The 13,588-nt window shown below is 60.7% G+C and overlaps 1 protein-coding gene across 1 annotated transcript in view; it reads left to right on the top strand.

Moving 5' to 3' along the window:
* MPV17 (mitochondrial inner membrane protein MPV17) overlaps positions 1-13,152 on the top strand; it is a 47,477-nt gene extending 34,325 nt beyond the window's left edge. The window contains exons 4-7 of the mRNA XM_075063511.1: positions 195-382; positions 4,814-4,845; positions 5,316-5,367; positions 6,925-13,152. Coding sequence (XP_074919612.1) covers positions 195-382; positions 4,814-4,845; positions 5,316-5,367; positions 6,925-6,994 — 342 coding nt within the window. The 3' untranslated portion in view covers positions 6,995-13,152. The remainder of the gene's footprint in view (positions 1-194; positions 383-4,813; positions 4,846-5,315; positions 5,368-6,924) is intronic.
* The last annotated feature ends 436 nt before the right edge of the window (positions 13,153-13,588 follow it).

The raw sequence follows: 13,588 nt of genomic DNA, 5'->3' as shown, positions 1-13,588 counted from the left end.
GCAGCCTGCCTGCATTGCACGCTGGGGCTGGGTCTCCTGGGAGTCTGCAGCAGAGATGGGGCAGGCCTTGGCTGAAGCCCTGCAAGGACTGCATTGGGCAAAGGGGTTAGCCCCTCACCTCCTGCCCCCCTGAGCTTGGCCAGAGCCCCTGTGCCCACAGCCTGGCCAGGCTGAGGCGCACGGGTTCTCAGCAGCGGCCCAAGTTATGGAGTGGCTCCAGCCTGGGTGCAGAGAAGCTGGCCAGGGACATGGGGGCTGCTGGGCACTCACTGCTGCTCCCTTTCAGGGAGGGTTGGCCACCTTGCTTCCTGGGCTGTTTCTTGGCCATCGCCGGGGCACTCAACGGCCTGTCCACTGAGGAGAACTGGGCCAAGATCCGACGGTGAGTCCCGAGCAGTGTCGGGGCAATACAGCCCTGGAACTGCAGCTTGTGCTCGCCACTTCCTGTCTCAAGTTGCGGGTGCTGCCCGGCAGGAGCCCTGGGGGAGTCGCTGGGGGGTGGGGGGGGCATTACTGGGGTGCCGGCAGGAGCCCTGGGGAGCTGCTGGGGAGCAGGGGGAGGGGCATTTACTAGGGTGCCTGGCAGGAGCCCTGGGGGAATCACTGGGGGGCAGGGGAGTGGGGGGAGGGAGCATTACTGGGGGTGCCCGGCAGGAGCTCTGGGGGAGTCGCTGGGAGGTGAGGGGGGGAGGAGAGAGGGGGTGTTACTGGAGACCCTGGAGGGAGCCCTGGAAAAATCACGGGGGGGACCAGGGGAGAGGGGGCATTACTGGAGCCCCGTGGCAGGAGTCCCAAGGGAGTTGCTGGGGCGGGGAGGGGGTGTTACTAGAGCCCCTGGCAGGAGCCGTGGCTGAGTTGCTGAGGGGGCAGGGGGTGTTACTGGAGGGGCCCAGCAGGATCCCCATGAGCCTCTGCCCTGGCTATCATGGGCCCCCGGGTGTCTGCCAGGTCCCCAGGAGGGGGTGGGCTGGGGCCCGGGGCCCGTAGATAGGCAGTGCCCTGGAGCCCAGGTGTGCCACCCTCCCGCTCTGACCCTGCTCCCCAATGTCCAGCTGGAGTCGGGGTCTCCAGTGGGGGAGGGCGTCGCGTGGAAGCTGAGGCAGGGTGGGCTGAGCTGGGTTGGGGAGGAGCAGTCCACACGGGATGTGTCTTGTCTCCCTGGTGCTGGGGCTCGACACAGGCCCCTGCTTCGGGCTCTGGCTCCTGGCAAGGTGCCAGGAGGACCCATGTGACACCAGGGTGCCAGGGCCCCGTCTGCTGGGGGGGAGGGGACCTGTCTGCGTTGGCAGCTCCCTAAAGTCGTTAGCAGGTGGCTCGTCTACACGGTGGTCTGAGACCAACGCAAGCGGCTGAGTCAGCAAGTGCCGAGTGTGAATCACCCGGCGAGCCGGTGCCCCGGCCCTCCCCCGGTGCCCTGCGCCGCTCCCCGGCTGTGAGTCAGTGCGCTCCCCAGCTCTGGCACCCGCGCAGCCCAGTCCCCGCCTGAGTCACCACAGCTGGGAGCGGGGCCAGCCAGGCCGGGAAGGGGCTGCTCCCCAGCTTGGCAGCATGCGCCGGCTCTCGGCTGAGCCAAGAGGGGCAGCTGGAACCCCTCTGCCCAGCACACGGGGCCCAGCAGGGCTGCCAGGCCCTCTGCAGTGAGTCCTGAGGGCACATGGAGACTCTGCCCGGGCTGCTTCCTCCTTCAAGAACAAATGCTTCTTGCTGCTCCAGGGGCACCAGGCCACGTGCCTGCTGCTTGCCCTGGGCCCCAGGCACAGAGCCCCGTCCCTCCTCTGCAGGCAATGGGGGGCTGCTGAGTGAGGCCTGGAGCGACCCAAGCTCTGTGTGGGTGGGGGGGACCCCTCAGCACTCCCAGGCTGGGCTCTGAGCCTGCAGCCCCTGCTCCTGCTGCCTGGCACATTCCCTCAGCCACTGCCTGCCCTGTGCCCAGTGCTGTGAGCGTGCCTGGTGCAGAGGGGGCTTGGCCAGGGGGGTCCATCCCTAAACTGCCTCTCTTGCCCCAGGGATCACCCAGTCCTTGCCCCTCACTGACGCCATGCTGTGCCCCATGTGACGAAGTGGGGATGTTCTTAATGTTGTTGTGGACTCACAGACCTGGGTGCTCTCAGCTCCCCACGGTTTCCAGGAAGAACCCCTGGTGTGCCAGCCCTTCTCTGGGTCACCACCTCTCTCCCAGGGTCAAGCTGCAGACTCCTCTGCCCCAAGACTGCTCACTGCAATCCCCAGGGGGCCCCCGTTACTGCAACCGTCCTTCTCGCTGGTCATACGCTCCCAGGGGTTAAGCGTAGCTCCTTCGCCCCCCGAAACCACCTCTCTCAGCCTTCAGCATGCCTGGTCCTCGTTAATACTCCTTCATTTTACTGCTCCCCAGTCATTTACTGCAAGAAGCGCCATCCATGGGGTGCAGTACATCCCAGGAGTCCCTGGGCGATGCTCTGGAACTGCTCCATACGAAGCCAGGCAGGACTTTGGGGAGCCTCCTCTCCCTCGGAGCAGACTGTCTGCAGGGCAAGAAGCTCACACAGCTTCACCTCCTGGGTCTCTCCTTGGAGCATTCAGCATCCCCTGCCCCTCCGTGCACTTCCCACAGAGAGTCCGCCCAGGTGGGGTCCTGGGGAAGCCACAGGGTCCTGCACCCCCACTTTGCAGTCAGACGTGACTCTCAGCCAGCCAGTAACACAGAGGTTTATTCGATGACAGGAACAGAGTCTAAAACAGAGCTTGTAGATACAGCTAACAGGACCCCTGGGCAGGGTCCATCTTGCGGCCGGGGGACCAGAGCCCCATCTGGGCCCCCCTCCATTTCACACTACGGCTTCTTCCTGGGAACCGTGGGGAGCTGAGAGCACCCAGGCCTGCGAGTCCACGACAGCATTAAGAACGTCCCCACTTGGTCATACCCCACAGCACCCCGGCTCGGTGGGAACATGTAGAGGTTTGGCCTTTGGTAGCCATGGGCTAGGGCAAGCTTTCCGGTGTGTGTCAGGGAGCTGGCAGGCCCCCTGGCTGGCACGTCCATAGCTGCTCCCTGGATGGGCTCTGCATGGGCACCAGCCTTGGCTGCTTGCCTGGCAGGGCTGAGCCGATGTGCCCGGCTGGCGCACAGCCTGATGCTGGCTAGCGCTGGGCGGGTTCCTGGTGTGGACACACTGGGGGATTTGCTCCAGAGCCAGTGTGGGGCCACGTGAGGGGCAGGGGGTGGCAGGTGGGAGGCTGATCTGCACCTGCACGCCAGGCTATAAATAGCCTGACAAAAATACACTCCAAGCCCAGCCAGAAAAGTGACAGCGGAACCTCCCTCCCCCGCCCAGGCTGATATCAGCAGCTTCGAGCTCCACAGCCATTGCTTCTCCTTGAGCCCACGCCAAAGGTCGCCCCAGAGCACATGAGCACCAGGCCAGGGGAGTGGGGCGTGCCCAGCCCGCGTGCCCGGGCCAGGGGAGTGAGCATGCCCAGCCCGCGTCTCCGGGCCAGGGGAGTGAGCATGCCCAGCCCGCGTGCCCGGGCCAGGGGAGTGGGGCATGTCCAGTCCACATGCCCGGCCAGGGGAGTGAGGCATGCCCGGGCCAGGGAGTGGGCTTTCCAGCCTGCGTGCCCAGGCCAGGGGAGTGGGGCATGCCCAGCCCACGTGCCCTGGCCAGGGCAGGGGCATGTCCAGCCCACATGCCCGGGCCAGGGAGTGGGGCGTGCCAGCGCATGTGCCCAGGCCAGGGGAGTGGGGGTGCCCAGCCCGCATGCCGGCCAGGGGAGTGGGGCGTGCCCAGGCCAGGGGAGTGGGGCGTGCCCAGCCCACGTGCCCGGGCCAGGGAGTGGGGCGTGCCCAGGCCGTGTGCCCAGGCCAGGGGAGGTGAGTGTGCCAGCCCGTGTGCCAGGCCAGGGGAGGGGAGTGGGCTTGCCAGGCCTGTGCCCAGGTCAGGGGAGTGGGGCGTGCCCAGCCCACACGCCTGGGCCAGGGGAGTGGGTGTGCCAGCCGCATGCGGGCCAGGGGAGTGGGGCGTGCCCAGGCCAGTGCCCGGCCAGGGGAGTGGGGCGTGCCAGCCCGCATGCCCGGGCCAGGGGAGTGGGCGTGCCCAGGCCAGGGAGTGGGGCGTGCCCAGCCCACGTGCCCGGGCCAGGGGAGTGGGCGTGCCCAGGCCGTGTGCCCAGGCCAGGGGAGTGAGTGTGCCAGCCCGTGTGCCAGGGCCAGGGAGGGGAGTGGGCTTGCCCAGGCCTTGTGCCAGGTCAGGGATTGGGGCGTGCCCAGCCCACACGCCTGGGCCAGGGGAGTGGGGTGTGCCCAGCCGCGTGCCCGGGCCAGGGGAGTGGGGCGTGCCAGGCCACGTGCCAGGCCAGGAGAGTGAGCGTGCCCAGTCCGCGTGCCGGGGCCAGGGAGGGAGTGGGCTTGCAGCCGTGTGCCCAGGTCAGGGGAGTGGGCGTGCCCAGCCCACGTGCCCAGGCCAGGGGAGTGAGCGTGCCAGCCCGTGTGCCCAGGCCAGGGAGTGAGCGTGCCCAGCCCAAGTGCCGGGGCCAGGGGAGGGGAGTGGGCTTGCCCAGGCCTTGTGCCAGGTCAGGGGAGTGGGGCGTGCCCAGCCCACACGCCTGGGCCAGGGGAGTGGGTGTGCCCAGCCGCGTGCCCGGGCCAGGGAGTGGGGCGTGCCCAGCCACGTGCCCAGGCCAGGAGAGTGAGCGTGCCCAGTCCGCGTGCCGGGCCAGGGGAGGGAGTGGGCTTGCCCAGGCCGTGTGCCCAGCAGGGGAGTGCCATGCCCAGCCCATGTTCCTTGATGGCTGCCTGGGCCAGCCTTGCGCATAACTGCCCTTGTTCCCTCCACAGGATTACCCGGCGCGCTGCTCACCAACTATTACGTAAGTGCAGACGCTGCACCAGCGCCACAAGGCGGTTCCCCAGGTGCTCCAGGGCCGGCCCTGCAGGCTGGGCCTTCCCTCTGCCCCACACCACACTGGCTTGTGGCTGGCAGAGCATCTCCTCCGGGGCCATCCCACTGTCTGCATGGCCATGCCCACACCAGGCTTGCAACCAGCCAGCCAAGCATCCTGCCCCACGGGACTAGAGGTGCCCCTGTCTCCTGTGGGGCCGGGGGGGTGGAGCTGCCAGGCTCCCTCCCCCATTACGTATTTACCCTCAGGAATTTGGGTGAATTTCACTTAACCGAGTATCCCAGCCCCTGTGGGTGTCCCCAGTGCCAGGGTGCGTGGGCTGGAGAGTGTGCTGGGGGAGGGGCTGAGGCTGGGCATCCAGCTGGCAGTCTGCTGCAGGTCCCGTCAGCATGTGCCTAAGTGCGCCGCCGCCCCGCCGCCTTCTTTCTCTCTTTCAGCTCTTGGCCAGCTGTGCAGATGCCAACTTCTACTTCATCCCCTGAACCACAGGTCAGGCCCTGCCCCGCCCCTGCCCCGCCTGCCCCCACCGCTTGGGTGTCCAGTGCCCCAGAGCCTGCCCCTGCCGTGCCATGGCTCCCATCTGCCCCAACATCCGCCCCTACCTGCCCTGCTCCCTCTCTGCCCTCCCCTGCTCCTTGGGTGCACAGCACCCCCACCTACCTTAGCCTGTGCTATGGCTCCCATCTGCCCAACATCCCTGCCCTACCTGCCCTGCTCCCTCCATGCCCCCACCTGCCCTGGTTTCCAACCCCCACCTGCCCCTGCCCTTGGGGTGCCCAGCACCCCCTCACCTTGCCCCTGCCTGTCCATGGCTCCCATCTGCCCCCCCCACCCACCCTGCCCCCATTGCCCAGCCCAGGGAGGCTGTGCGTTAGGGGACAGTGGGCTGGGCACAGAGTGGGCGTGCAGCTTGGGGTTTCCCGCGCTGGTGCGACAGCTTGCCTTGGGAGGAAGGGGCCTGGCCAGGAGCCCCAGCTAGCCTGGCCCCTCACTGTCTCCCCAGAGTGCAGGCCCGCTCCACCCAAGCTAATGGGAGCTGCAAGGCAGCCTGGCCTGAGCCTGGGGGCTGCCCAGCAAGGGCAGAGCCCTCGCCCGGCAGCTCCCCCATGTGTGCGTCAGGCCAGCCGTCACTGACCAGGCTCCCCCTCTAGGATCTGGGGTCATAGTGGACCACAAGCTAAATATGAGCCAACAGTGTGATACTGTTGCAAAAAAGCAAACGTGATTCTGGGATGCATTAACAGGTTGTGTTGTGAGCAAGACACGAGAAGTCATTCTTCCGCTCTGCTCTGCGCTGGTTAGGCCTCACCTGAGTATTGTGTCCAGTTCTGGGCACCGCATTTCAAGAAAGATGTGAGAAATTGGAGAGGGTCCAGAGAAGAGCAACAAGAATGATTAGAGGTCTTGAGAACATGAGCTATGAAGGAAGGCTGAAAGAATTGGGTTTGTTTAGTTTGGAAGAGAGAAGACTGAGAGGGGACATGATAGCAGTTTTCAGGTATCTAAAGGGTGTATGAGGAGGAGGGAGAAAACTTGTTCACCTTAGCCTCTAATGATAGAACAAGAAGCAATGGGCTTAAACTGCAGCAAGGGTGGTTTAGGTTGGACATTAGGAAAAAGTTCCTAACTGTCAGGGTGGTTGGACACTGGAATAAATTGCCTAGGGAGGTTTTGAACTCTCCATCTCTGGAGATATTGAAGGGTAGGTTAGATAAATGTCTATCTGGGATGGTTGAGACCAGTGGTCCCCAACCTTTTTGGTCTGGCGGGTGCCAGACGACGAGCCACGGAGGACCATGGCGGTGGATGAGCATCTGCCGAAATGCCACCGACAAGCAGCATCATCAAGAAGCGTCACCACTGAAATTCAGCAGCATTTTGGCGGATGCTCATCTGCCAGCCAGTACACGGGCACCATGGCACCCGCAGGCACCGCCTTGGGGACCCCTGGTCTAGACAGAACTTGGTCCTGCCATGAGGGCAGGGGACTGGACTCGACATCTCGAGGTCCCTTCTAGCCCTATAACCTGTGAATCTCTGTCCCAGGCTGGCTGTCGTGCAGGTGGTGGCTGTCGTCTGGAATTCCTACCTGTCCTGGAAGGCGAACCAGCTGTGAAGCCATGGGGCCGGCGCCCCTCCCATCCCCACACCCAACCCGGTCTCCCCCAGCCTTCTGCCTGGCCTGCCCCCCCCCACGCCGAACCCTCCTCTGTGACTGCCATAGCGAATGGCTATGGGGCCAGCGCCCCCTTTCTGTGCCCCCCACCCAGCCTCAGGGCCCCCCCACGCCACACATAGCGAATGGCTGTGGGGCCAGTGCCCCCTTCCTGTGCCCCCCACCCAGCCGCAGGGTCCTCCCACGCCGCACCCTCCTCTGCAACTGCCATAGTGAACGGCTGTGGGGCCAGCCCCCATCCTCTTCCTTCCCACGCCACACCTTCCTCTGCTGCTGCTGCCAGAACAAATGGCTGTGGGGCTGGTCCCCCTCCTCTTTCCCCTCATCCAGCTGCAAGACCCCCATGCCACCCCATCTGTGACTGCCATAGCGAATGTCTGTGGGGCCGGCCCAGCAGTGGCTCTTGTGGGCACTCCAGGGGGCACATCACACAGCAATTCTCAAACTGGGCCCCCTGGGCAGCCTCAGCAAAGAAAGCACTGGCACGTGGTGCTGGGGGGTCTGAGCTGTGCCCCATGGCTGTCCCCAGCACAGGGGGAGATTGATTCCTGCCCCAAGGCTGTCCCCAGGGTGACTGAGCTGCGCCCCACGGCAGTCCCTGGCACCGGGGTAGACTGAGCTGTGCCCCAGTGATGCCTGCAGTGCTGAGGGCGATCAAGCCACACCCCTGGCTGGAGAGCCCCTGCCCCGACGGGCCCTTTGAGCCGTCGTCCATGGAGCCCAGGCAAGGAACTGGAGAAATAAGCTCAGTGACTGGCCTTGCCGTGGCCCTGCTGTTGGGGTGGGGCTGGGGGTGAGGTCTGGGGCCATCCTGGGACTCCAGGGTCTGGGACAGGGTCTGCAGGAGCCGAGGGCAGCCGGCAGGAGCTGCTCCCCAGGAAGCAGGCTCAGCACCAGCAGGTGCCCATGGTCATAACCTGCTGCGCAGGCAGGACCGACAGGATGCAGCTTCCTGCAGCGCCTTCTCCACATGGGACAGTGAGGCAGCTGGGGCCAGAGCTCAGAGCACCCACCTGGCAATGCCACCTGTGCGTGGGCAGCACTGACTCGAGGGGTTTCCAGCCAGCCCCCTCGGCTCTGAGCTCTGGGACCCTCCCACCTTGCGGGTGACCACACCAGTCCCTTTGGGCTTGGGGATCTCGCATTGCAGCCTGGGTAGCTGTACCAGCCTTGCCAGCCCAGGCTGGAGCCCCACGTCCACACTGCCATTGCTAGCCGTGCTGGTGCCATTGGTACCAGTACCTGCTGCACTCAGCGTGTCTGCACTTGGGCCAGCCTCACCTTGTGAGAGCTATGCTGCACCCCTCCCTCCCACTCACAAGGTCTTGGGCAGGGGCAGAGGATGTGCAAAGCACATCCCTGCTTGGTGCCTCAGTTTCCCCCTGAAGCAGGGTTGCTGCTGATAAGCTGGAGCAGCCCTGGGCAGTGCCCCATGGGCGGGGGCTGCGCTCTGGCCTCTCTACTCTGGGCAGAGTGAGCGTGTTAACTCGCTGGGATGTCAGCGTGTGGGTCAGGCTGCAGAGTCACTTCTGGTACCTGGCAGCTCGCACGTGGCATTGGCTGGATCCCGGCAGGAGGTGGGCACGACGGGTGGGGTGGTGAGTGTGGGGCCCAGCCACTGCCAACACTGCAGCAGGAATGTTACCTCCCCGCCCTGCCAGCTCCCGGGGGCAAAGGACAGCTGTCCCAGATCCCCAGGCCTGGTGCTCTCGCACGGCTCTGGCCCAGTCAGCCCCTTGGCTTCCCTACCTCCCGTGACCAAACCTCAGAGCCTTCAGCATCCCTGGGTCACTCCTCGAGCTGAGTCCACCCGAGCTGGACAAGAGGGAGACTTGCACGCCCAGAAGGAGCAATGCACCCCACATTCTTTACCCTGCAGTGACCCCCAGCCGCAGGGGTAACTCCAAGAATATCCTTCCTGGGCCAGACACCATTCCCAGCTGGGGTTCAGTCCTCCCCCCGACACCCTGTGTCTTGGTTTCTTCCTTGTCTCAAGCAGTCATCTTTGGGGGTGGGGTTCAGTGAAAAAGGAACCAAGATTGACTCACTCCCCAGCCTTACATCGGATTTGATATGGCGAGACTCCTTTGTTTCCCACTTTGACCCCCCAGGATGGGAGCCAGTTCCAGGTGACCCTGCAGTGTCAAAGCAGCAGCCCAGGAAACTTCTCAGGAAGGAGGGAGATTCACATCTTCAAAGACCTATTGGTCCTTCTAATGGCCCACCTAGGCTGACTGCATTCTGCATGGTGGGCGTTCCGCCAGGGAAAACCCAGCTGTGACTGTTATATAGTCAATAATCCTAACTTCAGTTACAGAGCTGACATGTGCATACAAATTCAGTAAAGCAGAACCTTTCCAGCGATACCTCACATGAGCCATCTTCCATAAAATACAGCTTAGTTATGCCATGTTCATTCTGTGAAGAATATGGGGTGCAGTGTCACACCTACCCCCTTAGATTCCTGCCACAGGGTTAGGCACTGACTAATGCGAAGGCAGTGTGCCTAATATCCTCTTTAGGTCACAGTTAACTAACTTCGTAGGGCTTGTCTACATTACCATGCGAGTCGATCTAAGATACATGTGTGACCAAGTGACAACGTGACTAGCATAGCTGAAGTTGATGGATTTAGATCTGCTTCCCACGGTGTCTTCACTGCAGTATGTTGACAGCTGATGCTCTCCTGTTGACTCCACTTGCGCTTCTCATTCTGGTGGAGTGCTGGAGTCGACGGCAGAGCACTCAGCGGTCAAGTTATCACGTCTATACTAGATGTGATAAATCAACCTCCGCTGGCTTGATTGCTGTGTTGCAGTAGGGACTGTCTGTGTGGGGCATGGGAGAGCCGGGGAGGACTTCAGGTGAGGAACAGGATCTAAGCCTGTAACCTAGCAGGTAGGGGCAGGGGTGTCAGCACCTTTGCCCAGGAAGCTGGACAAAGGAAGGGGCTGGCTAGAGGGAGTTAGTTCAGTTTCAGTTTTGGGCTGAGTGGTTGGAATTCAGGGAATCCCAAACTGGGAATTAAGCTTCCTGAACACCCAGAAGGACCAGATTGAGGGATCCTGGTTGTGCCTCCAAGCTCTGCTGTATCCTTCATTCTTGTTGTCCAATAAACCTTCTGTTTTACTGGCTGGCTGAGAGCCACTGTGAGTCCCAGGAAGAGGAGTGCAGGGCCGGACTCCCCCATACTCTGTGACAGTCGCTACCTGCCGATGTGGTGGGTGGTGTAGACAAGCCCTTAGTGTTACCAAAAACAGATGTTTTTACAAAGTTCTTGGTTTCTTTTTACAAGTTGCCTGAAAGCCTTTGAATTACAGCATTGTGAACACAATGTGGATATTAATATCATTTAGGTGTCTTGGCATTTAGCCACCAATGCCATAAGCTGGTGGGCCTCCATTTCCCCTTCCACACAGCAGTCTAGATTGGTTCTGCTTTCTCTGCTGTGCCAAGCTCCAGGCCTGTTCACAGGTCCTAGTTGAGAAACAGTATTCCTATAGGGCTTCCCTGTTACCACTCCTAGCCCGTACCAGGGGCGGCTCTAGCTTTTTTGCTGCCCCAATCACAGCAGTCAGGCTGCCTTCGGCTACACACCTGCAGGAGGTCCTGGTCCCGTGGCTTCGGCTGACCCTCTGCTGAATTGCCGCCAAATCTGCAGGACCGGTGGACCTCCCGCAGGCGCGCCACCGAAGGCAGTCTGGCTGCTGCTCTCACAGCGACTGGCAGGGTGCCCCCTACGACTTGCCGCCCCAGGCACACGCTTGGAGCGCTGGTGGCTGGAGTCGCCGCTGGCCCATACAAAAGTTTCTTCCAAAAATCATGCATGTTATACATTTTTAAAGGATTTACCATCAGCACGAAATTCTTTGTCTCAGCCCATAGATTGTGAGTGAAGAGGCATAAAATTACAGCAGATTCCTGACAGGGAGGCGCTTCCAAGTGTGATGCTCCTCCCACGCCTTCTGTTCAACAGGCCAGTTGAGCATTCATTGCATTTCCCAAGCCTTCCAGTACCATCGTATGTGTTCTTTTCTCTTCCCTTTAGTACAGGCCTGCCTTTGGGGTGTCAGGAGCCCTTGCATGTTACTGGCCCTCCCCCGTGGAGTTACATTTCATCTCCAGGGCTACGCCCATGCAACGAATCCCCTCCTGCCCCCCAGGGTGTCTGTTTCTCACTCCCATTACTCAGCCCTATGCTTAGCTGTTGGAAGGAGTTTACCTGCCCTGCAAATGGCTGCCTCCTCCCCTTTGTCAGGTGGGTCATTAGCATTTTCACTGCCACACCAGTTCTTCACACTAGCCTGGCCCCAGCCCGCTCCACTCTGCCAGCTCCCAGCTGCAGGTGGGTACGGGGGGTGTCCTTTCCCCAACCTTCCCGCACTCACTGGTGGTGGGAAGCAGAGCGCCCCGGGGCTGGGACCTGATGCGCTGATCCGTGGAATCGCTGCTTTACCGCATTGTATGGAACCCGTGATATATCAGGGTAAAGGTGTATGAGGTGGATAGAAAGCTGGCTAGATCGTCGGGCTCAATGGTAGGGACTAGGTAGGGACCGAATGGCTACGCAGCAGTTCTGCAGAAAAGGACCTAGGGGTTACAGCAGACGAGAAGCTGGATATGAGTTGACAGTGTGCCCTTGTTGCCAAGAAGGCTAACGGCATTTTGGGCTGTATAAGTAGGGGCATTGCCAGCAGATCGAGGGACTTGATCATTCCCCTCTTTTCAGTATTGGTGAGGCCTCATCTGCAGTACTGTGTCCAGTTTTGGGCCCCACGCTACAAGAAGGATGTGGAAAAATTGGAAAGAGTCCAGCGGAGGGCAACAAAAATGATTAGGGGGCTGGAGCACATGACTTTTGAGGAGAGGCTGAGGGAAATGGGATTGTTTAGTCTGCAGAAGAGAAGAATGAGGGGGGATTTGATAGCAGCTTCAACTAGCTGAAGGGGTTCCAAAGAGGATGGATCTAGACTGTTCTCAGTGGTAGCAGATGACAGAACAAGGAGTAATGGTCTCAAGTTGCAGTGGGGGAGGTTTAGGTTGGATATTAGGAAAAACTTTCCCTAGGAGGGTAGTGAAGCACTGGAATGGGTTCCCTAGGGAGGTGGAGGTTTTTAAGGTCAGGCTTGACACAGCCCTGGCTGGGATGATTTAGTTGGGGTTGGTCCTGCTTTGAGCGGGTTTTGGACTAGATCCTCCTGAGTCGCCCCCCCCCGCCCCCCCCCCCCGCCTTCCACCTGGAGATTCTATGAATTCTTGATCCCATTGTAATGGAGTCCCAGGCTATGATCTGGAACTGCTTTCCCACCAAGCCAGGCAGGGACTTTGGAGGAGCCTCCTCTCCCTTGGAGCGACTTGTTCAGGGCAAGAAGCTCACACGTCTTCACCTCCTGGGTCTCTCCTTGGAGCATTTAGCATCCTCTGCCCCTCTCTGCACTTCCCACAACGAGTCCACCCAGGCGGGGTCCTGGGGAAGCCAGAGGGTCCTGCACCCCCACTTCACAGTCAGACATGACTCTCAGCCAGCCAGTAACACAGAGGTTTATTAAGATGACAGGAACATGGCCCAAAACAGTCTTGTTGGTACAGACAACAGGACCCCCTTTAGTTAGGTCTATCTGGGGCCCCAGGGAGGCCACAGGCCCACTGAGAGGCCTGAGCTCCAGAAGGGCTCCCCTCCATTTCCCAGCCAGCTTCCAAAACTGCCAAACCCCCTCCAGCCCCTCCTTTCTGGGCTTTGTCTCTGTTCTCCCCCATCTTTAGCATCCCCCTGAAAGGAGGGAAGGGCCCACGCCATTAGTTGCCAGGAGACAGCGGGTTGGCCAGAGCTGAGGCCCCAACACAGTATTCAGAGGAAACATTAAAAACAGTCCCATTTCGTCACAGCCATAAACACTGTCTTACATCATCACTAGACATAGTCAGGAAATGCTCCTGAGCAACCAGATCACACATTTCTTCAAAGCTTGAAATACTTTTCCTTTCACCCACTTATCCAGTAAATCTCTCATTTAATTTACATAAGCCACATTACTCAATCCAGCCCATCTCTTAAGGCTTCTAAATTTTACTCTATAAATTTCAGGTGTAATCTGAAACTGTTTTAAAACTATTTCCTTGAATTTACCATAATGGGAAGCATCACCCATTTGCATCTTATTGAATATCTCCAGAGGACTCCCAGACAACTTTCCAACCAAAGTGGTCGTCTTTTGTCCATCAGGCATCCAGCTAGCAAGGACTGCTCTCACGGCCCTGGGGAGGAGGACAGGGTTCTGGTACAGGGAGGACACTGGCTGCTGGTGACTTCTGGCAGTTCCACCCCTACTCCCAACCCCCCACCATGATGAGGGAGAACCATTATGCTGCCCTGGCAATGAGTGATGAGGAATCACCGCCAAAAGTTGAAGAGAAGAAGCCATGTAGCCCCAAGGCTGGGAGGATCACAGACTCCACTCCCAGGAGGAAACGTAGAGTAGTGGTGGTTGGAGACTGTCTTCTGAGGGGGACAGAGGCACCCATCTGTCACCCTGA

Source organism: Chelonoidis abingdonii, chromosome 3, assembly GCF_003597395.2.
Source record: "Chelonoidis abingdonii isolate Lonesome George chromosome 3, CheloAbing_2.0, whole genome shotgun sequence".
NCBI lineage: Eukaryota > Metazoa > Chordata > Testudines > Testudinidae > Chelonoidis > Chelonoidis abingdonii.
This window is presented reverse-complemented; position numbering and strand designations above follow the sequence as displayed.